At 42.3% G+C, this 25911-nt stretch overlaps 1 protein-coding gene across 1 annotated transcript in view; it reads right to left on the reverse strand.

Moving 5' to 3' along the window:
• Positions 1-2770: 2770 nt before the first annotated feature.
• The window catches only part of NFS1 (NFS1 cysteine desulfurase), a 68032-nt gene continuing 44891 nt past the window's right edge, over positions 2771-25911 (reverse strand). The window contains exons 8-13 of the mRNA XM_069751996.1: positions 25659-25816; positions 24068-24173; positions 14333-14414; positions 8234-8317; positions 7919-8008; positions 2771-6216 (exon numbers count right to left, since the gene is read on the reverse strand). Of these exons, the coding sequence (XP_069608097.1) occupies positions 6153-6216; positions 7919-8008; positions 8234-8317; positions 14333-14414; positions 24068-24173; positions 25659-25816 (584 nt within the window). The 3' untranslated portion in view covers positions 2771-6152. The remainder of the gene's footprint in view (positions 6217-7918; positions 8009-8233; positions 8318-14332; positions 14415-24067; positions 24174-25658; positions 25817-25911) is intronic.

Raw genomic sequence — 25911 nt, forward strand, 5'->3', positions numbered from 1 at the left:
GGCAGATGGCGATAGATGGCAGGCGCACTGCGCATGCGCCCGCCATTTTCTTTTCCCCGGCAGCCAGGAGGAGCAGCAGGAGGATCCAGGGACACCGGTAAGTATAATAGGGTCCCCGAATCCCCCTATTTCTCTGTCCTCTGATGTGCGATCACATCAGAGGACAGAGAATTACACTTTGATTTTTTTATTTTTTTTTGCGGTCGCCGGTAAACAGTTAATTACCGGCGATCACAAAACAGGGGTCGGTAAAACCGACCCCAATCATGTTCTTTGGGGTCTCGGCTACCCCCGGCAGCCGAGACCCCAAAGTCTCTCCCGGTGCCGGCCGGCGGGCGCACTGCGCATGCGCCCGCCATTTTGAAGATGGTGGCGCCCACCGGGTGCCACGAGGAGCACCGGGGGAGATAGGTGAGTATCGGGGGGCTATCTGGGACCCCTTTTCTCTGTCCTCTGATGTGCGATCACATCGGAGGACAGAGAAATTAAAAAGAGATCGCTTTTTTTTTGTTTTTTTTGCGATCGCCGGTAACGGTTAATTACCGGCGATCGCAAATGCGGGGTCGGTAAAAAAAAAACCCCGAATCATGTTCTCTGGGGTCTCGCCTACCCCCGGCAGCCGAGACCCCGGAGAAAATCCGACTCTGGGGGGCGCTATTTACTTTTTCCACAGCGCCGTTAATTAACGGCGCTGTGGTTTAAGTACCCCTAGCGGCCGCCGTTAAGAGGCGTATCGGCGGTCGCTAAGGGGTTAAAAGACTACTTCACAGTTCTATTTCCAAAGACCACATAATACTCTGTTGCCAATAATTGCAAATAAGTGGCACAATTCCTCAGAAAGCCTCCTCCACCCTTGTTTCTCAAAAAAAAAAAAAAGCACAATATATACTAACCAGTGCTCATATTCGGTATACTGATCCTGATCCTGCCACCTCACACTCCAATGTACGTTTCACTCATAGCTTCGTCAGGGAGTGAGATAATGGGAGGAACCACAGGGTTTATATCCGGTCTGTGCTAAAGCTTAGACCAATCCAGAGTGAGATGTGTGATTGGCGGCGCATCACATGTTGCCGCGGCAACGGCGCACCCACCACGTACCCCACAGCAGCGTCACAGTAAGGCGCCTTCACGCCGACCATGACGCAGCAAATGAGGCCGCGGCTAGGAACGCCCAGATGTGATTTTTTTTTTTTTTTTTTTTAAGTTAATAGATTAAAGGGCCATATGTTTATCCTCTTCCCTTTTCAGTTATTGATGAAAATTTTCTAAGTAACCAGTGCTGTGGATTTATAAAATGTTGAGACTTGTTGACCTGTATACTGACCTGCCCCTCTTGTTTTTATATATTTTTTCTTTTTTGTGTACTGTTCTTGTTGGTGTTTAAATAAAAGATTTAATGGATTTTAATATATTATTGGAGTGAGAATTTCTTCAAGTAGTTTCTTTTTTTCTTTTGGACATTTCAACAACGCTGCCTTTGTCACTTTACATTGTTTCTGACACTTTGTAATTGGCCAGGTTTACATCTTTTCGTTTATGGCCATTTTTCATCTGGGTGTGCAGCCTTGTTTTCAATGAACTTCTTGTGTACATTGATTTGGTTTTCCCATTGTAACATGTATACTACTGTAATTAATAAATATTACTGATTTTTTTCACCGCACTTTGATTGGACTTTATGGTCGGCTCTTCTCTTACGCGTTTTGTTTCTCTGTGATAACCCAACTGCCTTATCGATGTTATATAGTCCAGGTTCACGTTTGCACGGACATTACCTTTAAGGTACCTTCACACTGAGCAACTTTCCAACGAGAACGACAACGATCCGTGATGTTGCAGCGTCCTGGATAGCGATCTCGTTGTGTTTGACACGCAGCAGCGATCAGGATCCCGCTGTGACATCGCTGGTCGGAGCTAGAAGTCCAGAACTTTATTTGGTCGTCAGGTCGGCGTGATTCGTCATGTTTGACAGCAAAAGCAACGATGCCAGCAATGTTTCTTCATGGAGCTAACAACCAGCGAGAACGATAAGTACGTCACTGGATCGCTCCTGCATCGTTTTGGTGTTGCCGTGTTTGACGTCTCTATAGCGAAATAAACAGCGACGCTGCAGCGATCGCCTCGTTGTCTATATCGCTGCAGCGTCGCTGAGTGTGACGGTACCTTTAGTCACATGGTACTTTGATTCTTGTTACATATTGGTACCCTGCCACTGTGAGCATTCCTTTGTTTTTGTTTCATTGGTATTGTCAAGAGGAACATGAGAGACACCAGACCCAACAATGCTGACGAGATGAAGGCTGCTATAAAAGCAACCTGGGCTTCCATAACACCTCAGCAGTGCCACAGGCTGATCGCCGCCATGCCGCAATGATGCAGTAATTGATGCCAAAGTAGCCCCGACCAAGTATTGAGTGCATTTACTGAACACACATTTCAGTGGGCCATTCTTTCGGATTTTAAAATCATTTTTCAAGCTGGTGTTATAAAGTATTCTAATTTACTGAGATAATGACTTTTGGGGTTTTTATTGGATGTAAGCCATAATCATCAACGTTAACAGAAAAACACCTGAAATAGATCTTTCTGTTTGTAATGACTATATAATATATGAGTTTCACTTTTTGTACTGAAGAACTAAAATAAATTAACTTTTTGATCATATTCTAATTTAGTGAGAAGCACTTGTAGGTTAAATACGTGGCAACTATTATATAGACTTTGACTTCTTTTTTTTTCACCCACTAACACAAAATCAGAACACAAATACAAGCTAATTTTTATTGATTTGCAGTCATCCAAATGCAAAATATCAACGGTACTGTACATTAGCCTCACATTTTTACAAACCTGAGCAAAAATAAGGCAAAAAAAGGATATATTGTATAATTGTGAGAAGTCACAAACTTGGAACAAGAAAAATATATAACCTAGAAAAACACACGCATTACCACATTACACAATAGAATTGGCGCACGCAGCTGTGCATCCTTGTGCGTTACGTGAATGTGTTATGCAGTGTGAGGACAACAACCTTAGGTTCCATCTGCTGCAGAAAAAAGGGACACTATACTGCTGCATTCACACGTCGAGGCTACGATCGCAGCAAAAACACACCACGCCTCGAACACGTGAACAAAGCCCTAGAGTGGGGCTACACAGTGCGACTGGGCACAGGGTCAAAGCTCTGCCAATGATCTTGGTGTACATTTATGTAGTGATTGGCCATCATAGAGGGAGAAGTTTCATTCGCCATTGTGAATGGTTTAGGGCAAGTAGTCCAGACTCATAAGATCATTTCTGCAGCGGATTTCACCATGAATTTGCAGAAAACCTGTGTTGAGAAACTAGTCACATATCCAAGCACATGTGATTTAAACATGTGTATTGCAGAGGGTCAAGTCAGCGCTGAAAATGCTCAGCTTTTCTACAACTAAATCAGTACACTGCATATTACAAATTCTGCAACATGTTCATATTGTCACAGATTTTATAGGCCATCTGCATATAGGATAAAGTTTAAAAGCCCCAAACCATGGGTATTGTACAGTACACAGGGTTGTGCAAAATCCAAGGAAAGCCCACCAGGTCTAGATGTTGATCAATATGGTTATTGCAATTGGAGCAGCTCCTAAAAACAGAAGTAAAAAAGGAACACTTTTTTTTGGCCTACATTTATCGTAAATGTGTATGTTGCAAAAGCATTGCAAAGTTCTGCCAAATTTGGCAAAATGTACAATATAAAAAGGACAAATGTGGAGGAGATAGCCTAAACAGAGAAAAGTTGAAAAAAGAGTAAGTGTAAAAAAACAAAAAAAACTAAAAACTTAAATTCACTTTCATAGTAAAGGAAGTCTGTGATGGTCTCCTGGATGGATTCCAGAGCATTCAAACAGGGAGGAGAGGCCAGGACACTTCACAGTTAGGAAACACCAGTTGAACACTTGGAATCCTGGTGCGCTGCAGAGTATTAACATTAAAACATGCACACTTTAAAGGGTTGTTCTCATGTGGACAAAATATTAAAACTGCAAAATGTTTGTAAAAGATTGATTTTTAATTCTATTGTTTATGGCTTGTTTCATAGGTAACCGTCCACCTCTGCCATCCATCAGTGGAGGCCAGTCTCCTAGGGAAGGAGCACAGTGCTAACAAGGTCTTTGGTTTAGAGCTGGCAAGTGCTGCTTTGACACTGGCAAGATTTTTTTCTTTGAGGGACCAAAATACCAAAAAGGAATGCGAAAATTTGGAGAAACTTGGACAGGGTGAACACTGGAAAATTTAGAGGTGATTCCATACCCCAGAATGAGTGTTACTGACAAACAAAAATGTCCAAGAAATTCTGGTCATGGTCAATGCCTATGTTAAGGGGAAACGGTCATGGTCAAAAAGGCATCTCATCTGCAGCCTGCTATAAAGCATGAGGAGCTGATCAGGTTGATATTTTTTTTTGTGGGAAAGGTTTCAGTATGGGCTCGTTCACATGACCGTATTTTCAGTTTGAGTGCTGTTTGTGGGGAAAAAATCAAACAAACAGCACTTGGGACCAATGTTAATAAATGTGTGAAACTTGGAATGATTTTTATACATTCATTTGTACCTACCCCAAGGCTTCCATGATATCCGTGGCGTTTGTATGGATACAGTTCCAGTGGGTGGTCCTTTTTAGTAATTGACGGTCTTAACTGTACAAGTGTGCATGCAGAGATAGCGGTCAATCATTGGTATGACCGCCCACTGGACTTACAATCATATGAACACCAGGGATTTCAATGAATAAAATACAAGTTATAGTGAATCTTTTCCAAAAAGCCTATATATTATGATTCTGCTCAGATTTCCTTCTCTATACCATGCTCCGCACATATTTGGGATGGATGTGCAATGTGTCAGGTTCCCTTTAATGAATGGCCTTACATTTTTAACTATGGCTAGTGTACATGCTTAAACGTTGATTTTCTGCCTATTATATTTACTACGAAAGAAGGCAAGTTCACATGTAGTGTTTTTGATGCGTTTTTAATTTTTTTGTGCAGTGATCTCAAATGGGAAAAACTGCATTAAAAATTGAAAGTGTTTTTTAAAGTGCATGGAAAAACAATACACTGAAAATGAGATGTCAGAAGTCGCATTCATTTTGCTGTTAATGCAAAATAACGTGTTTTTTTTTTCTAGTAAGTGCTAAGGGTCCTATAGAAACAGCAATAGGCAGAAATGGTGACATGGACCATCATGCTCAATGCCACACTAAAGAGCATAATTATTATCATTTTCTTTAAGGCGTGTTTGTCAGCAGTTTTAATCCTGCAAAACTACTGAAAAAAGTAAGTGGGTGCAGTCTATGCATACCATTGTTATGGTTATATTATCGGCATCAATGTGAAGGAAGTTTTATCCAGGCATACACCATCTTCTTCAGGTGCTCTGAAGGTGGTCCCTAATGCTTAGGGGCTCTCGGCAGTGAGCGCTCCCCAACACCCCCAACTCATAGCTGTAGTGTGCAATCTCCCTATACTTGTCACACAAGAGTAAAAGGGAAAGGGTCTATGGCAGGGGTGTCAAACTGCATTCCTCGAGGGCTGCAAACAGGTCATGTTTTCAGGATTTCCTTGTACTGCACAGGTGATAATTTAATCACCAACTCATTATTTGTGTAGGTGATTAAATTATCACCTGTGCAGTACAAGGAAATCCTGAAAACATGACCTGTTTACAGCCCTCGAGGAATGCAGTTTGACACCCCTGGTCTATGGGGCGCTTGCTGCAGATTTCACGTCAATGCTAGGAACCACCACATTAAAACTTCTGAATATATAAAGGTACGTTTTAAACTACATGTTAGAGCTCCTATTTATCTGCAGTTTTGAAGATTGCCAATTGCTACAAGCCTTCCTTTTACAAGAAACTAAAATGCTGGTCTTCTAAAGCGACAAAATGCAGAGAGTAATATGTTTTCAATGGTGTCTGCATCAATTCTGCAACAGATCAAACTCACAGAGGACCTCCCTGTAACTGATAAATATTTCATTTTTTTACATAAAACATGGAGATGCAATCACACAGATGTTAGACTAAGTGTTGGCAGCTGGAGAAGTATCCCATTGTAACAGAAGCCATTCAAAGTTTTCTAAGAAGCCAGTCCTTGATAATCAGTGTTGCGTCCATTGTATGCTCTTCAAATCGATCCCATCTTGTACCATTTCCCAAAGTGGGCTGTAAAATGCAAAGATATGATTTTACCAAGAGATGCAGAAGCATGGGGGAGAGGAGGGAGGAGGGGGGGGAAAGAGTTGAAATAATCTAAAAACAAATAATACGTTGCACCCTAATGGGAAGCCCTAATTAATTTGTGAGAAACAGTGCAGATACCCAACAGAAAACACTTCCACCTACACTTCAGTGGTGGGTGCTCAGCAAATACAATTGCCATCACGTAATAAGTGATGAATTGTGGCACTCGCTCACTTTATTCCAAAATGCTTTCAAACACCGTGCATGTACACAGGCCAAGGCAGTTTCACACCTGATACTCGAGCCTTCCTTGTCCACGGCCAGGAAGAAGCATGTAATAGGCGTGAAACGGCTGTTGCCTGAGTACTCTGAGTATTTTAATGTGACGAGTATACAACGACCCCTTGTGTGACCCCGGCCATATCGAGGAGCTCAGAATCTGTAGTCTGAATCGTTTATTCACTACAATGGGACAATAATGCGTATGTTGGAAGGTGACCCTTCCCTTCTCATCCTGAATGATATCCTAATCATGAAGTCTTAATTATGGGCTCATTCTGGCGACTCTTGGATTTTCCTTTAACCACACCCAAATGTAATGTTTGCCTACATTGCTTAAAGCGTAACCAAAGTTTTAATTTTTGTTTCAGAATTTAATAATACACATAAAAATAAGCAACACTAATATATTTTAGCAGAGAAATTTGATTCGGTCTCTACCAGAATTGATCAGTTATTATCAACATTCTCAATTCTGATGTCCAATCTTTACTCCGTGAAGCCACTTTCCCATTACCGAGAGGAGATGGCGATTGCTGCAGATACCCGTCTATGTGGACAGGAGGAGGAGAAGCTAGAGGCAGAGCTCCTCCCCATCCCATCTAGATAGAATCTCATCAGTAGCAGCCGCCATCTCCTCTCTGTAATGGGAAAGGGTCTTCACCGAGAACAGATTTTACCTCAGTATTGAGAATTTTGGTAATGACTGGGGATGATCGCATAGCTTCGGATAACTCCTTATCCGAATAGCTGCATCGGGAACCCAGATAGCTCCCAATAATCAGGTGTCCGGCGCTGCAGCTGTGTGACAGGCACTACAAATGAATGGACAGCCTGTGTGTTGTGCCTGTCACACAGCCGCTGCGGCACCAAACAGCTGATTATTGGGAGCGCTCCAGGTATCCAGGATCCCGATGCAGCTATTCGGATAAGGAGTTATCCAAAGCTATATGCTCATCCCTAGTAATGACCGATCAATGGTGGCAGAGAAAGAAGAACATTGTACTACTAAATTATGAAATAAAAACTAAAATGACGGTTACGCAAGAAAAAAAAAAGCCACAACATATTGTAACGAAACAAGCATGATTATGTCAGGTTTATCCTAACAAGCAGCTCCTTGTAAATACAAACATGCAAGGAGAATGGAGAAATATAGAAAAAAAGAGAGCACCCCATATTGGATCCCTCTCCAGCAAGCCATAAGACTTAACTTTTATTAAATTGATTAAAATATATATGGCGTATTGATAAAAATGTCCCTAATCTGCCATCTATTTATGGACATCTTCCTACTGTATACATTTTCAATAGCTGGTACCCCAGGGTGTCATCACTAACTGGCAGAACGGGACATTGATGGGGAAAATCAGGAAAAAACACAAACTGATCCCGCTGCTTGTACCTCATTTCTCGGAGCCTTTTCACCTCCTGAATGCATTTTTTAACAGTAAAATCAACCTCTTCTTCTGTTGTAAAACGACCAATACCAAATCTTTAAAAGAAAAGACAAAACAAAAATGTGTAACAAAGCAGGTAAGTTAATAAGCATTTCAGAGACCCAGAAGAGAATGTAAATCTGCACTAAAATGCATGATTTCTGGGATGACAAACAATTAAAATGTATTATCTATTGATTGTAACATGCATAGCAATTAAATCTAGGAGAGGAGGGCAAAATACACAACCTACAAAAATACAGAAATATAAAAAGAACAACCTGATGGAGGAGTGAGCCAAATCTTCATCTGCCCCAATGGCTCGCAGTACATACGAGGGCTCCAGCGATGCAGATGTGCAAGCACTGGAAATCAATGCACACAAAAAGGTACAGGTAACGTACATATGCAATTTGTATAGCAGCCCATAAAAGACTATAGATATTCCAAAATGTGCAGCATGTGTTTCAGTATCAGTGCACGAACACTATCACTAACACTATCAACCCCAAATTATGAACTAGTTTAAACAGTCTTTGGTGTAAAAAAAAAGTTGCAATTTGGTAAAAAAAAAAAAAGAAAAAAAAAAGACCCCATTAAACAAAAATGCAGCTTTTTATATTATGCTTGCGAGAAGTTCAAAAAGGTTTGAAATAGAGTGGCCATGACCACAATGTCTTAGACTGTTTTATTGAGATGAAACCAAAAAAAGGTGCAAATGTTTGTGCAAAATTTGCATCAGTTCCTAGCTGGTCAAGATTTCTTTTTCTAAGTCTGTCTTAAATGTCCCAAATTTGTTAAAAGATGCACGTCAATTGTAATTTGCAGTTAAGTCAGAAGGTCAAACTCCGTGATGTGCACTATAATTTCGAGCTCATAATTTAGTAAATTAGTAGTTCCATTTCCAGCAAATGAAGTGCTGCTGAATGTAAAAAAATTTTTGTATTGTAGTCTTTTAATCAATTCTTTGCAGGTTCCAAAAACCCTGGTCCTCATTTATCAAAAGTGTCATAATTTGTGTCAAAACTGTAGTGAGCTCACGTCAACTCTGCCACTCCATATTTATCAAATGCTGCACCCAATAATACATTTGGCGCACATTCCAGCAGCGCAACATTTTAAGCATGGCAGTACATGTTCTAATGTTAGATAATAGCAAATGTGTCAAAAATCAGATGATCTGCTGAATTATTCTGCAAACATCTTTTGTCTAGCATGGGCAATTTTAATATATCGATTCATTCATAAATATGTCATACTTCAGACTGAAAGGTTATCCGTGCCCCCTTTATCATCATTTTGAGTTTTAGCATAGGCACTAAAAAATGGTATATAAAAGGTCATAAAACACTGATAAGTTTGGCGCACAATTTTATGCATTAGCGTTTCACAAATGCAATCATAAATTTAAAAAAACTCATTTTTTAAAAATACGATTATATATTGGCCACAGTGTATTTGTTCACCTGCTTGTTAATTCAATACTAAAGGTTTGCAGGTGTATTCTTTTTGTAGTATACTTTGGGCTCCCTCCCGAGCTTTCCTACAAAAGTTTCATTAGCAGCAAAGTCTGGTTCCCATCTCTCCCCTGTTTTATTTGAGGCCTATCTGACACACGGAGAGGCGAGTCGCTAGAGTTAAGGGCCATCCAAATTGATGTCACCTTGTCATGTTTGGATTTGACACTTTTGATAAAAAAAAAAATGTTAATCAAGTACCTCATGATTTTTTAACTTGCATAACAATAGTGGAATTCATGTATTCATTAACCGAAGTGTGCTGATGTACAATGTGTGTATAAATGTCCCCCAGTGACTGTAGTTAAAGGGGTTTTCCACAGAAACTGATGATCTATACTTATCCTAAACAAATAAATGAAGCCAATCAGCAGTACACAAGAGTTGCCAATAAACAGTGAGACGGGGCGTTGTGGTGTTCAGCTCTGTACACCATGTACAGGTCCTTCTCAAAAAATTAGCATATAGTGTTAAATTTCATTATTTACCATAATGTAATGATTACAATTAAACTTTCATATATTATAGATTCATTATCCACCAACTGAAATTTGTCAGGTCTTTTATTGTTTTAATACTGATGATTTTGGCATACAACTCCTGATAACCCAAAAAACCTGTCTCAATAAATTAGCATATCAAGAAAAGGTTCTCTAAACGACCTATTACCCTAATCTTCTGAATCAACTAATTAACTCTAAACACATGCAAAAGATACCTGAGGCTTTTATAAACTCCCTGCCTGGTTCATTACTCAAAACCCCCATCATGGGTAAGGGTACCGTCACACAGTGAAATTTTGATCGCTACGACGGCACGATTCGTGACGTTCGAGCGATATATCTGTGACGTTCGAGCGATATCGCAATGTCTGACACGCTCCTGCGATCAGGGACCCCGCTGAGAATCGTACGTCGTAGCAGATCGTTTGAAACTTTCTTTCGTCGTCTAGTGTCCCGCTGTGGCGGCATGATCGCATGGTGTAACATATATCGTATACGATGTGCGCATAGTAACCAACGGCTTCTACATCGCACATACGTCATGAAATTATCGCTCCAGCGTCGTACATTGCAAAGTGTGACAGCAGTCTACGACGCTGGAGCGATATTGTTACGACGCTGGAGCGTCACGGATCGTACCGTTGTAGCGATCAAAATTTCACTGTGTGACGGTACCCTAAGACTAGCGACCTGACAGATGTCAAGAAGGCCATCATTGACACCCTCAAGCAAGAGGGTAAGACCCAGAAAGAAATTTCTCAACAAATAGGCTGTTCCCAGAGTGCTGTATCAAGGCACCTCAATGGTAAGTCTGTTGGAGGGAAACAATGTGGCAGAAAACACTGTACAACGAGAAGAGGAGACCGGACCCTGAGGAAGATTGTGGAGAAGGACCGATTCCAGACCTTGGGGAACCTGAGGAAGCAGTGGACTGAGTCTGGTGTGGAAACATCCAGAGCCACCGTGCACAGGCGTGTGCAGGAAATGGGCTACAGGTGCCGCATTCCCCAGGTAAAGCCACTTTTGAACCATAAACAGCGGCAGAGGCGCCTGACCTGGGCTACAGAGAAGCAGCACTGGACTGTTGCTAAGTGGTCCCAAGTACTTTTTTCTGATGAAAGCAAATTTTGCATGTCATTCGGAAATCAAGGTGCCAGAGTCTGGAGGAAGACTGGGGAGAAGGAAATGCCAAAATGCCTGAAGTCCAGTGTCAAGTACCCACAGTCAGTGATGGTGTGGGGTGCCATGTCAGCTGCTGGTGTTGGTCCACTGTGTTTCATCAAGGGCAGGGTCAATGCAGCTAGCTATCAGGAGATTTTGGAGCACTTCATGCTTCCATCGGCTGAAATGCTTTATGGAAATGAAGATTTCATTTTTCAGCACGACCTGGCACCTGCTCACAGTGCCAAAACCACTGGTAAATGGTTTACTGACCATGGTATTACTGTGCCCAATTGGCCTGCCAACTCTCCTGACCTGAACCTCATAGAGAATCTGTGGGATATTGTGAAGAGAAAGTTGAGAGACGCAAGACCCAACACTCTGGATGAGCTTAAGGCCGCTATTGAAGCATCCTGGGCCTCCATAACATCTCAGCAGTGTCACAGGCTGATTGCCTCCATGCCACGCCGCATTGAAGCAGTCATTTCTGCCAAAGGATTCCCGACCAAGTATTGAGTGCATAACTGAACATTATTATTTGATGGTTTTTTTGTTTGTTATTAAAAAACACTTTTATTTGATTGGATGGGTGAAATATGCTAATTTATTGAGACAGGTTTTTTGGGTTATCAGGAGTTGTATGCCAAAATCATCAGTATTAAAACAATAAAAGACCTGACAAATTTCAGTTGGTGGATAATGAATCTATAATATATGAAAGTTTAATTGTAATCATTACATTATGGTAAATAATGAAATTTAACACTTTATGCTAATTTTTTGAGAAGGACCTGTACATCCAGACGGTGCCGTCACCCACCAATCTCATATTGGGGACCTATGGATAAGTCTCAAATAGATGACATCCAGCGCCTCTTTGGATGAATGATCCCAGGAAATCCAAGGTTTCTTAAAACATCTACCGGTATTTATTTCTTCATATTAAAAACAGGTAACATAAAAAAAAAAGGATCAGGCAGTTTGGATACTCTCATGATTTAAAAAAAGGCATAGAAACCAAGATGTTTCGACCCAGGCAGGTCTTAATCATGGAGTTGCATCTGAATGTCTGTTAGGAAGTCTAAGGCCTCTTTCACACTTCCGTCTTCTGCTGTGCGTCGTTGTGCAGTAAAATGACGTATCGACGGACGTCACGAAAATAGTGAAAAACGTGTGTGATGCATGAGAGAGAGATTTTTCCGGAGTTGAAAATCCTTCTGGGCATGCTCAGAGGGAAAAAACGTGATACGTCGCTGGATTCCTGTGTGTGACGGTCAGCGACGGATCCTGCGCCCATAGGCTTCCATTATAGCCGACGACGGACAGAGCAGGACCCGTCGCTGACCGATTTTCCAACGTGCAGAAAAAATGTTCCTATGAACGTTTTCTCTACACGACGGGCCGCTATTTTCTGACGGATCCAGTGCACGACGGATGAAACGGATGGCCATCCATCAGTAATACAAGTCTATGGGAAAATTCAGGATCCTGCATTCTCAAAAAAACGACGTATCTCGATGGGAGCGGAAAGACGGAAGTGTGAAAGAGGCCTTATAAAGAAGTTCTGACTTCAGGTTTTTTTGTTTTTTTTTTCTTACAGGGAAAAGGAACCACTTCTTTCCAATCCAATTGAACTCCTCATCATCTGTGTTTCATTAGTCCCTATTCTCATTAGTTTAGGCAGTCCTCTTATACTTTTACACACTTTCATGTTATAAATGGATCACCTCTGTACAACAACATAGAAGCAGAATTATTAACATTCACACCATGAATGGAAAATGTATAAATGCGTACCCTCTATTTCTCATCTTTTTTCATTTCTTAACCACTATATAACCTTAATAACTATGTTACTATGTAGTGAAGAAATAAATAGATGTTTTAAGAAACCTTGCATTGCCTGGGATCATTCGTCCAAAGAGGCGCTGGATGTCAACTATTTGATGCATATCAACCCTCACCCAGTGGATCCGTGCAGCCTGGAGGACATAGTAACCAGTGGAGGAGGTGAGTGGACAATCTCATTTTATATAAATAATCTATGGGTAAGTCATCGCCATGAGTGCAATAGAAAACCTCTTTAAGGGCAGTCCCACACGTCCAGATAATTCTGGTACCGGAAAAATCGGTACCGGAATTATCCGTGTCCGTGTGCCCCTGCGTTTCTGTGGCACATCAGTGTGGCACACGTGTGCCGCCCGTGTGCCCACTGGGTACCACACGCACCGTGCAGGAGACAGCGCTAAAGTTTAGCGCTGTCCCCTGCATCTGGTGCTGAAGCTGCCATTCATATCTTCTGTGCAGCAGCGTTTGCTGTAAAGAAGATATGAATATTACTTTTTTTTTTGTTTCTCGTGTTTACAATAAAGATCCATGACCCCACCCCCCTTCCACCCCCTGTGCGCCCGCCCGCTGTTATGAAAATACTCACCCGGCTCCCTCGCTGGCTGGCTGGGGGGAACAGCGCTTACTGTAGCGCTGTCTCCTGCACGGCACACGGACAACATTGACTTTAATGGGTCCGTGTAATCCGTGCGCTCCCACGAACACTGACATGTCTCCGTGTTTGGCACACGGAGACACGGTCCGCAAAAAATCAATGACATCTGCACAGATGCATTGATTTGAATGTGTCTACGTGTGTCAGTGGCTCCGGTACGTGAGGAAACTGTCACCTCACGTACCGGAGCCACTGACGTGTGAAACCGGCCTAATACATAGGAGCACACTTTGCTTCTGATCACACAGGAGCTAAACGTTTGACAAAGTGCTTTGCTAGCCTTCATCCAAGCCATGTATAGGTGATCATCACATAACCACAATGGTTTTTCATCCTCTGGAAGAAAATAACAACTTGCAATTCAATAACCACAAGCAGAAATCGTAAAATCCATTAAGAATTTACCATAAACAATATTAGAAAATTCTCTAAACATACATAATATAAAAAAAAAACGCTAAAGTGGGCAGATGGATTATACATTTACTCCCGTACTATGGACTCTCCTCTGTTAATGAGAGAGACAACCTCTGCAAAAAATGACTACGCCAAGTGTGCCAAAGACGCAGTCACTAGTCATATGTTAATCAGAAGCCCAATTTAAAATGGCACTTTGTAATACTACATTGCATGTGTATACATCTGCAGCAGGCCCATTTGTCCTGGTGGGAGAATGTTGTCTGTGTTCTGCCATACCTTCCAGATGAAAGTGCAACATCTTTTAAAGCCATCAGCAAACTCTCACCCTCCACGTAGGCAAAAGAAAGGTTTATACAACCTAAAGAGGAAATGTATGTTAGATAAATGTATCACATACCATGCATCTGAACACAAGATGCAAAAAAATATGTTGCAAAGATTTATTTTATTGGGGGCTTTGTGTGCATGCAAACAAACTTAGGACTTAAAAATTAAAATTACTGTTATTCTTTATTTCACAAATCAATAGTACACATAAAAATAAGCAACATTGTAATATATCTCATCAGAGAAATCTGCTTCTTTCTCTTCCTAGATTCATCTTTCACTCTAAAATGTATGGATAAAATCTGTATTAAGTGAAGACAGTGTTTCACATTACTGAGAAACAATTGGTGCTTTTAACATTGCATGGAGGGAGGAGTCAAGAGACACAAACTCTGCTGCAAGTTCTCCTGAAATGACACTTGCAGTTCTCCGTAGAAATGTATAAGCATCAACTGTCATCTCCAGTCTTAGTAATGGGGAAGTCTGTATTCATTGAAGACAGATTTTACCAGTACCGTAAATTGATACCGTAAAAATATTTATCTTTCTTCAGGAGACAACTGACCTACTGAATTCACTAGCAGCAATAGATCCTCTACCAGAAGGAACCATCTTGGCCACCATGGATGTGGAATCTTTGTACTCCAATATCCCAAACCACGATAGATTACATGCCTGCAAAGCCTTCATGGAAAATTCATGAATTGATGCCGCTTCAGTGGTGAAACTTACAAAGTTCATCCTCACCCACAATTACTTTGAACTTGATAACATATCTACAAGAGACTAGTACAGCAATAGAAAGTAAAATGGCTCCACATTACGCAAATTTTTTCAAGGCTAAGCTTGAGAGCGACTTTTTGTCCTCATATCCCATCAGGCTTCTGACCTACTACCATTACATTGATGATATTTTAATTATCTGGATAGAGTCTGAACAACAGCTAAAGACTTTCCATGAACATTTTAATCAATTTCATCCCACCATCAACTTAACACTCAACTACTCCTGTACTGAGACTAACTTTTGGGACACCATCATTAACCCCTTTACCCCCAAGGGTGGTTTGCACGTTAATGACCGGGCCAATTTTTACAATTCTGACCACTGTCCCTTTATGAGGTTATAACTCTGGAACGCTTCAATGGATCCTGGTGATTCTGACATTGTTTTCTCGTGACATATTGTACTTCATGACAATGGTAAAAATTATTTGATAGTACCTGCGTTTATTTGTGAAAAAAACGGAAATTTGGCGAAAATTATGAAAATTTCGCAATTTTCCAACTTTGAATTTTTATGCAATTAAATCACAGAGATATGTCACACAAAATACTTAATAAGTAACATTTCCCACATGTCTACTTTACATCAGCACAATTTTGGAACCAAAATTTTTTTTTGTTAGGGAGTTATAAGGGTTAAAAGTTGACCAGCAATTTCTCATTTCTACAACACCATTTTATTTTAGGGACCACATCTCATTTGAAGTCATTTTGAGGGGTCTATATGATAGAAAATACCCAAGTGTGACACCATTCTAAAAACTACACCCCTCAAGGTGCTCAAAACCATATTCAAGAAGTTTATTAACCCTTCTGGTGCTTCACAGGAATTTTTTGAATGTTTAAATAAAAATGAACATTTAACTTTTTTTCACAAAAAATTTAATTCAGCTCCAATTTGTTTTATTTTACCAAGGGTAACACGAGAAAATGGACCCCAAACATTGTTGTACAATTTGTCCTGAGTATGCCAATACCCCACATGTGGGGGTAAACCACTGTTTGGGCGCATGGCAGAGCTCGGAAGCGAAGGAGTGCCATTTGACTTTTCAATGCAAAATTGACTGGAATTGAGATGGGACGCCATGTTTCGTTTGGAGAGCCCCTGATGTGGCTAAACATTGAAACCCCCCACAAGTGACACCATTTTGGAAAGTAGACCCCCTAAGGAACTTATCTAGAGGTGTGGTGAGCACTTTGACCCAACAAGTGCTTCACAGAAGTTTATAATGTAGAACCGTAAAAATAAAAAATCATATTTTTTCACAAAAATTATCTTTTCGCCCCCAATTTTTTATTTTCCCAAGGGTAAGAGAAGAAATTGGACACCAAAAGTTGTTGTACAATTTGTCCTGAGTACGCTGATAGCCCATATGTGGGGGTAAACCACTGTTTGGGCGGATGGGAGAGCTCGGAAGGGAAGGAGCGCCGTTTGACTTTTCAATGCAAAATTGACAGGAATTGAGATGGGACGTCATGTTGCGTTTGAAGAGCCACTGATGTGCCTAAACATTGAAACCCCCCACAAATGACACCATTTTGGAAAGTAGACCCCCTAAGGAACTTATCTAGAGGTGTGGTGAGCACTTTGACCCACCAAGTGCTTCACAGAAGTTTATAATGCAGAGCCGTAAAAATAAAAAAAATTTTTTCCCACAAAAATTATTTTTTTAGCCCCCAGTTTTGTATTTTCCTGAGGGTAACAGGAGAAATTGGACCCCAAAATTTGTTGCCCAATTTGTCCTGAGTGCGATGATACACCATATGTGGGGGGAACCACTGTTTGGGCACATGGGAGGGCTCAGAAGGGAAGGAGTGCCATTTGAATGCAGACTTAGATGGAATGGTCTGCAGGTGTCACATTGCGTTTGCAGAGCCCCTAATGTACCTAAACAGTAGAAACCCCCCACAAGTGACACCATTTTGGAAAGTAGACCCCCTTAGGAACTTATCTAGATGTGTGCTGAGCGCTTTGACCCACCAAGGGCTTCACAGAAGTTTATAATGGAGAGCCGTAAAAATAAAACAAAAATTTTTTCCCACAAAAATTATTTTTTAGCCCCCAGTTTTGTATTTTCCCGAGGGTAACAGGAGAAATTCGACCCCACAATTTGTTGTCCAATTTGTCCTGAGTGCGCTGATACCCCATATGTGGGGGGGAACCACTGTTTGGGCGCATGGGAGGGCTCGGAAGGGAAGGAGCTCCATTTGGAATGAGGACTTAGATGGAATGGTCTGCAGGTGTCACATTGCATTTGCAGAGCCCCTAATGTACCTAAACAGTAGAAACCTCCCACAAGTGACACCATTTTGGAAACTAGACCCCCCAGGGAACTAATCTAGATGTGTTGTGAGAACTTTGAACCCCCAAGTGTTTCACTACAGTTTATAACGCAGAGCCGTGAAAATAAAAAATCTTTTTTTTCCCCACAAAAAATATGTTTTAGCCCCGAGTTTTGTATTTTCCCAAGGGTAGCAGGAGAAATTGGACCCCAAAAGTTGTTGTCCTATTTGTCCTGAGTACGCTGATACCCCATATGTTGGGGTAAACCCCTGTTTGGGCACACGGGAGAGCTCGGAAGGGAAGAAGCACTGTTTTACTTTTTCAACGCAGAATTGGCTGGAATTGAGATCGGACGCCATGTCGCGTTTGGAGAGCCCCTGATGTGCCTAAACAGTGGAAACCCCCCAATTATAACTGAAACCCTAATCCAAACACATCCCTAACCCTAATCCCAACAGTAACCCTAACCACACCTCTAACCCTGACACACCCCTAACCCTAATCCCAACCCTATTCCCAACCGTAAATGTAATCTAAACCCTAACTGTAACTTTAGCCCCAACCCAAACTGTAGCCCTAGCCCTAACCCTAGCCCTAACCCTAATCCTAACCCTAGCCCTAACCCTAGCCCTAGCCCTAACCCTAGCCCTAACCCTAGCCCTAACCCTAGCCCTAACCCTAACCCTAGCCCTAATGGGAAAATGGAAATAAATACATTTTTTTAATTTTTCCCTAACTAAGAAGGTGATGAAGGGGGGTTTGATTTACTTTTATAGCGGGTTTTTTAGCGGATTTTTATGATTGGCAGCCGTCACACACTGAAAGACGCTGTTTATTGCAAAAAATATTTTTTGCGTTACCACATTTTGAGAGCTATAATTTTTCTATATTTTGGTCCACAGAGTCATGTGAGGTCTTGTTTTTTGCGGGACGAGTTGATGATTTTATTGGTAACATTTTCGGGCACGTGACATTTTTTGATCGCTTTTTATTCCGATTTTTGTGAGGCAGAATGACCAAAAGCCAGCTATTCATGAATTTCTTTTGGGGGAGGCGTTTATACCGTTCCGCGTTTGGTAAAATTGATGAAGCAGTTTTATTCTTCGGGTCAGTACGATTACAGCGACACCTCATTTATATCATTTTTTTATGTTTTGGCGCTTTTATACGATAAAAACTATTTTATAGAAAAAATAATTATTTTTGCATCGCTTTATTCTCAGGACTATAACTTTTTTATTTTTTTGCTGATGATGCTGTATGGCGGCTCGTTTTTTGCGGGACAAGATGACGTTTTCAGCGGTACCATGGTTAGTTATATCTGTCTTTTTGATCGCGTGTTATTCCACTTTTTGTTCGGCGGTATGATAATAAAGCGTTGTTTTTTGCCTCTTTTTTTTTTTTTTCTTACGGTGTTTACTAAAGGGGTTAACTAGTGGGCCAGTTTTATAGGTCGGGCCGTTACGGACGCGGCGATACTAAATGTGTACTTTTATTGTTTTTTTTTTTATTTAGATAAAGAAATGTATTTATGGGAATAATATATTTTTTTTTTTTTTTCATTATTTTGGAATATTTTTTTTTATTTTTTTTTACACATTTGAATTTTTTTTTTTTACTTTGTCCCAGGGGGGGACATCACAGATCAGTGATCTGACAGTTTGCACAGCACTCTGTCAGATCACTGATCTGACATGCAGCGCTGCAGCCTTCACAGTGCCTGCTCTGAGCAGGCTCTGTGAAGCCACCTCCCTCCCTGCAGGACCCGGATCCGTGGCCATCTTGGATCCGGGGCTGGAGGGAGCAGGGAGGGAGGTGAGACCCTCGCAGCAACGCGATCACATCGCGTTGCTGCGGGGGGCTCAGGGAAGCCCGCAGGGAGCCCCCTCCCTGCGCGGTGCTTCCCTGTACCGCCGGCACATCGCGATCATCTTTGATCGCGGTGTGCCGGGGGTTAATGTGCCGGGGGCGGTCCGTGACCGCTCCTGGCACATAGTGCCGGATGTCAGCTGCGATAAACAGCTGACACCCGGCCGCGATCGGCGGCGCTCCCCCCGTGAGCGCTGCCGATCGCATATGACGTACTATTGCGTCCTTGGGAAGTAAAGCCCACCCCACATGGACGCAATAGTACGTCTAATGGCAGAAAGGGGTTAAGCTATAGAACAATAAAATAGAGACAACCCTAAACCAAAAGCCAGTTTGCTGTCCAACATACCTTAAATGGACATTTTTCCACCAAAACACATAAAAAACTCTATTGTCTACAGCCAAGATATCAGATACAAATCGGATCTGTTCTAACCCTATGGATAGAGACAAACACCTTGGTGCCCTCAGAAAAACCTGTTTGAATCAGGGCAAACATCCAAGAACAATTGAAAGACCAGATTACAAGAGCCACCAGAATATCAAGGAATCACCTCCTACATTACAAAACTAAACAAAAAAGCAACCGAGTGCCTCTAGTAGTCACCTACAATCCAAATCTGGAGGTGCTAAGGGGAGCTGCACGGAAATTACAACCTTTTCAAAAAAAAGATGCCAGATTACATTCCAGATTTCCAGACCCCCCACTACTGTGTTTTAGGCAGCCCCTAAATCTAAGAAGCATCATTGTCAGAAGCTCCATGTCCTCTCCAACAGCTACAGGAACCTTTCTCTGCAACCAAAAAAAATGTTAAACCTGTCCATTTATAATGACCACAGACAAGATAAAGATCCCCAATTCACATCAGGACTACAAGATCTCAGGTACTTTCAGCTGCATCACTTCTAATGTGGTGTACTTAATTATATTATTATTATTATTATTATTATTATTGAGCCATTTATTCCATGGCGGTTTACATGAGAAAAGGAGTATACATAACAAACAAGTAGAATGATCTGAAACAATACAAGTCACGACTGGTACAGGAGGAGAGAGGACACTGCCCACGAGGGATCACAATACTACAAGGGTTGTGTAAGGATACAGTAGGTGAAGGCAGAGCTGGTCTGCAGTGATTACTGCATGTTGTAGGCTTGTCGGAAGAGGTAGGTCTTCAGGTTCCTTTTGACGAATTCCATGGTAGGCGAGAGTCTATGTTGTGGTAGAGGGTTCCAGAGTAGGGGAGATGCACGGGAGAAAGCTTGTATGGGATTGTGGGAAGAGGAGATAAGAGGGTAGTAGAGAAGCAGATCTTGTGAGGATCGGAGGTTGCGTGCAGATAAGTACCTGGAGAAAACGTCACAGATGTATAGAAGAGACAGATTGTGGATGGTTTTGTATGTCATGGCTAGTGTTTTGAACTGGAGTCTCTGGGTAATTGGGAGCCAGTGAAGGGATTAACAGAAGGGAGAGGTTGGGGAATAGCGGGGGTATAAGTGAATTAGTTGGGCAGCAGAGTTTAGAATAGACTGGAGGGGTGTGAGAATGTTAGAAGAGAGGCCACAAAGCATGAGGTTGCAGTAGTCAAGGCGGGAGATAATGAGGACATGGAATAGGGTTTTTGCAGATTCTTGGTAGCGGAATGTACGGATCCGGGAAATATTTTTGAGTTGAAGTCAGCAGGAAGCGGAAAGGACTTGGATATGTGGTTTGAAGGAGAGATCAGAGTTAAGGATTACCCCAAGGCAGTGAGCTTGTGGGACTGGGGAGAGTGGGAAGCCATTTACTTTAATGGATGGATCCATTGGGGGAGTCGAGTGAGATGGGGGAAAAATGATGAATTCTGTTTTGTCCATATTAAGTTTCAGAAATCTAGCGGAGAAGAACCAAATATGTAGCAAATATCCACCTGGGGGTCTGTATGTAGGGGAGACAGGGCAAAACCTTACAAGGATAAATTCTCATCGCCACACAAGAAAAAAAAGAATAGATCTACCTGTTGCCAAACATTTTTGTATCCCTAATCACAGCACCATGGACATGAAATTATTGGTATTAAAAGGAAACTTCAAATCTCAGAAAGAGAAATATTTGGGAATACAAAACAACCTTTGACACTCCGTGCAGGAAAAAATGTGTCACATGGATTTATGTCTTTCGATATGAACTAAGGAATGTGCTCCTCAGACCATTTTGGAGTATCACAACCATGGACCAGACCTCAATCACAGGACAGTAAAACTTTCACACTCCTAATCTATGAAGTGTTCCAATATTTATGGCCATAACTGTTTCTCCTCTTCCTATGCTGATAGTTCTGCTGCTCTTATTTATTGCATTATTCCCGTGCCCTGTTGTGTATAAATATGTGATACTTCAGATTTTGTGTTATTTTCAGTTCTTCAAGGTCGGGTTGAGGGCTTATATGCAGCATTGTAGCATGCTGTATATAAGCCCTGAAAGTTGATGGCCGTACCTTATATCAGCCAAAACTGCTAACAGGTTCCCTTTTTCTACCCATAAATTGAGAATTTTGAGAATAATATGTCAAAGAGGAAAAAGAAGCAGATATCTTTGATAAGATACATTATTATTATTTCATTCATGGTTTACTTTAGGCCATGTTCACATGTTGCGGTTTTTACTGCGGAACCGCAGCGATTTTGCCGCTGCGGGTCCGCTGCAGTTTCCATTGTGTTTACAGTAACATGTAAACCAATGGAAACCGCAAACCACTGTGCACATGCTGCGGGAACGCAGCGGTTTGCAACCCGCAGCATGTCACTTCTTTGTGCAGAATCGCAGCGATTCTGCACCCATAGAAATGCATTGATCCGCTTACTTCCCGCATGGGGCTGTGCCCACCATGCGGGAAGTAATGCGGATAATGTGCAGATGGTACCCGGGGTGGAGGAGAGGGGACTCTCCTCCAGGCCCTGAGAACCATATGTGTGTAAAAAAAAAAAGAAAGAATAAAATAAAAAATAATGATATACTCACCTCTCAGCACTGCACGCGGCCGTCCGGTCTCAGGTTGCTATGCGAGCAGGACCTGCGGTGACGTCGCGGTCACATGACAGTGATGTCACGAAAGTCCTTCTCGCACAGCATCTTTGGAACCGAACCGCCGCCTGCTGCTCCGAGGAGATCGGGACGTCAGAGGGTGAATATATAATTATTTTTATTATTTTTAACATTACTATTGATGCTGCATATGCAGCATCAATAGTAAAACAAGTGCAGGATTAAACCCGCAGCGGAACCAGCAACACAAACCGCGATAAATCTGCAGGGATAACCGCAGTGGGTTTGCCCTGCAGATTTATCAAATCCGCTGCGGGAGAACCCACAGCCCCCTTCCTACGTGTGCACATAGCCTTAAAGTACCACTCCAGCGGGGAGGGAGGTAGGTGGGTAGTTTAAGCTCTAGAGTGGTGGTATTAATCTAAGATCCCCGACCATAGTCATACTTACTTGCTGCCTTTTTCACCTTTTTTCGAGGCCACTTCGATCCTGCAAAGCGATTTTGTGACCACAACTTCTCACTGGCCGAAAATCAGAAGCAAATGTCCCAGGCTCTTAATGTAAGTCTATGAGAGCCAGAATGAGGCTCTCGTATAGACTTGCATTGAAAAGTGTCCTCTGGTTCGCTCTAGAGAACACTGGAGCAGGTCACAAACTGCTGGTTCAGCGGTAAAAGTGGTGCTTTAATTGGATAAAAACCTGTCCTGGTCATGTGCACTGATGCATGGCTCTATACAGGGCCATTCTAAGGCTCAGTGGTTAGCAATGTTGATTCGCAGCACTGGGGTCTTGAGTTCAAATCCCACCAGGGTTCAAGTCTGCAAGCAGTTTGTATGTTCTCCCCTTGTTTGTGTGGGTTTCCCTGGGGTAATTCAGTTTCCTCCTACACTCAACAGATATACTGATAGGAAATTTATATTGTTAGCGGAGACAGTGCCGATGGGAGATTAGAACAGTGTGCTCCCCGAGATGCACGCTGTAAATGCTGCTGTCATTAACCTGTTAAATGGCACTGTCAGAGGCAGATTACTGAATAATCCAGCCATCATCTGCAGGCATCAAAGAGAGAGCTGGACAGAGGGGTAATAAACATTTTGTGGAAAAGTTTCAGTAAAACTTGTATTTTATTCATTCATAGGGCAGCACGGGGGCTCAGTGGTTCCTTGCAGCACTGGAGTCCTGGGTTCAAATCCCAGAAAGGACAACATCAAGCAAGGAATTTGTATGTTCTCCCCGTATTTGCGTGGGTTTCCTCCGGGTACTCCGGTTTCCTCCCACATTCCAAAGACATACTGATAGGGAATTTAGATTGTGAGCCCCATTGGGAACAGTGATAATGTATGTAAAGTGATGCGGAATAAGATAGTGCTATATAAGTAAAAGGATAATAAATAAATAATTAATTGAAATCCCTAATATTTGTATACGAGTCCAGTGGGCGGTACTATTTAGTGAGTGGCAGGCTTTTCTGTACGACTGTGCACGAAGTAGCAGCTGGAAATCACTAGTAGGACCCGCTCACTGGACTCGTATGCATTCAACCAGAGATTTCAATAAGTAAAACACAATTATACTGAATGTTTTCCAAATACTGTATAATTCTGCTCAGCTTCATTGTCTTTATACCACATTGTCCACAGATCAGACACTATGTACAAAGAATGAGACAGGTTCCCTTTAATTAAATAATATCTCAAATAATATCTCATCTTCATACCTGGATACCGTTGCTCGGGGTCTCCATTCAAGACAACTTCTGGCACATTGTTCACAATGTTCTGAATCAGCCTCTGAGACAAGTAGCTGATTCTCTTGTGGTCATACTGTGGGAATACAGGTATACACAAATGACAACACTACCATAATAAAAAGCTAACAGAAACACAGAATTAAAGAACATCGGTACCAAGCATGTTCTGGATGTACAGTAGCGGAGAATACACTTTATTCTTGCAAGTCTTGCTTTCTTGTAAACTACACCTTTTATTTCCACCCTTGTTTCTGGTAGTTTTCTAAACAATGAATGTTAAATCAGTTCTGTCATCAGACCGCACTGCCCAATGTAAGCACAGCATTACTCTTATTAGCCAAAGAGCACAAAAAGAATGAGCATGTAGCTAATAAGAGCAATGCTAGAATACATCATATGCAGAGTTTATGGTTTGGCGTATGGAGGAGTTGATCCCATCCTCACAGTGATTGCAAGGCTGCCGTGTACATAGACCCGGCTGGTAGACACTGCTGGGGAGGCTGCACTCCTCATAGTGATTACCAGCCTGCCATGTACATACACCTGTCCGGTAGTCACTGCTGGGGAGGCTGCACTCCTCATAGTGATTACCAGCCTGCCATGTACATACACCTGTCCGGTAGTCACTGCTGGGGAGGCTGCACTCCTCATAGTGATTACCAGCCTGCCATGTACATACACCTGTCCGGTAGTCACTGCTGGGGAGGCTGCACTCCTCATAGTGATTACCAGCCTGCCATGTACATACACCTGTCCGGTAGTCACTGCTGGGGAGGCTGCACTCCTCATAGTGATTACCAGCCTGCCATGTACATACACCTGTCCGGTAGTCACTGCTGGGGAGGCTGCACTCCTCATAGTGATTACCAGCCTGCCATGTACATACACCTGTCCGGTAGTCACTGCTGGGGAGGCTGCACTCCTCATAGTGATTACCAGCCTGCCATGTACATACACCTGTCCGGTAGTCACTGCTGGGGAGGCCGCACTCCTCATAGTGATTGCCAGCCTGCCATGTACATACACCTGTCCGGTAGTCACTGCTGGGGAGGCTGCCCTCCTCATAGTGATTACCAGCCTGCCATGTACATACACCTGTCCGGTAGTCACTGCTGGGGAGGCTGCACTCCTCATAGTGATTGCCAGCCTGCCATGTACATACACCTGTCCGGTAGTCACTGCTGGGGAGGCTGCACTCCTCATAGTGATTGCCAGCCTGCCATGTACATACACCTGTCCGGTAGTCACTGCTGGGGAGGCCGCACTCCTCATAATGACTGCCAGGCTGCCAAGTACATACACACGGCTGGTATTCACTGCTGGAGAGGCCGCACTCCTCAATAACACACCAAAACCACACTATGTGTCTGCTGTATTCTCTGAACATACCTATTACCAAACAGCACAACATTTGCATGTCATTTAGTGGCAGGAGAGCAGACCTCTCGCCATATTAAGCTGCCCCAACATAAAATTCACATAATCTAATAACACATCCACCAATCATATGCTGTAACTAGAAATATATACACTGCACAAATAACTACTGATCTGTTACCTCAATCTCCTGTTCAGCTACTTCACATGCTGCACCAAACCCAACAGTGAGTGGTGCTGGTACTGTCCCAGATCTCAGACCTCTCTCCTGCCCTCCACCACTGATTTGGGGCTCCAGTCTTACTCTAGGTCGCCGACGAACATAAATGGCCCCTATACCTGAAACATCAATATAAATTCAAAGTTATCAAAGTAAAAAGGAATATGTTTACATATTATGAGTTAAAGGGAATCTGTCAGCAGGTTTCTACTAT

The sequence above is a fragment of the Ranitomeya imitator genome, chromosome 2 (assembly GCF_032444005.1).
Source record: "Ranitomeya imitator isolate aRanImi1 chromosome 2, aRanImi1.pri, whole genome shotgun sequence".
NCBI classification, from domain to species: Eukaryota; Metazoa; Chordata; class Amphibia; order Anura; family Dendrobatidae; genus Ranitomeya; species Ranitomeya imitator.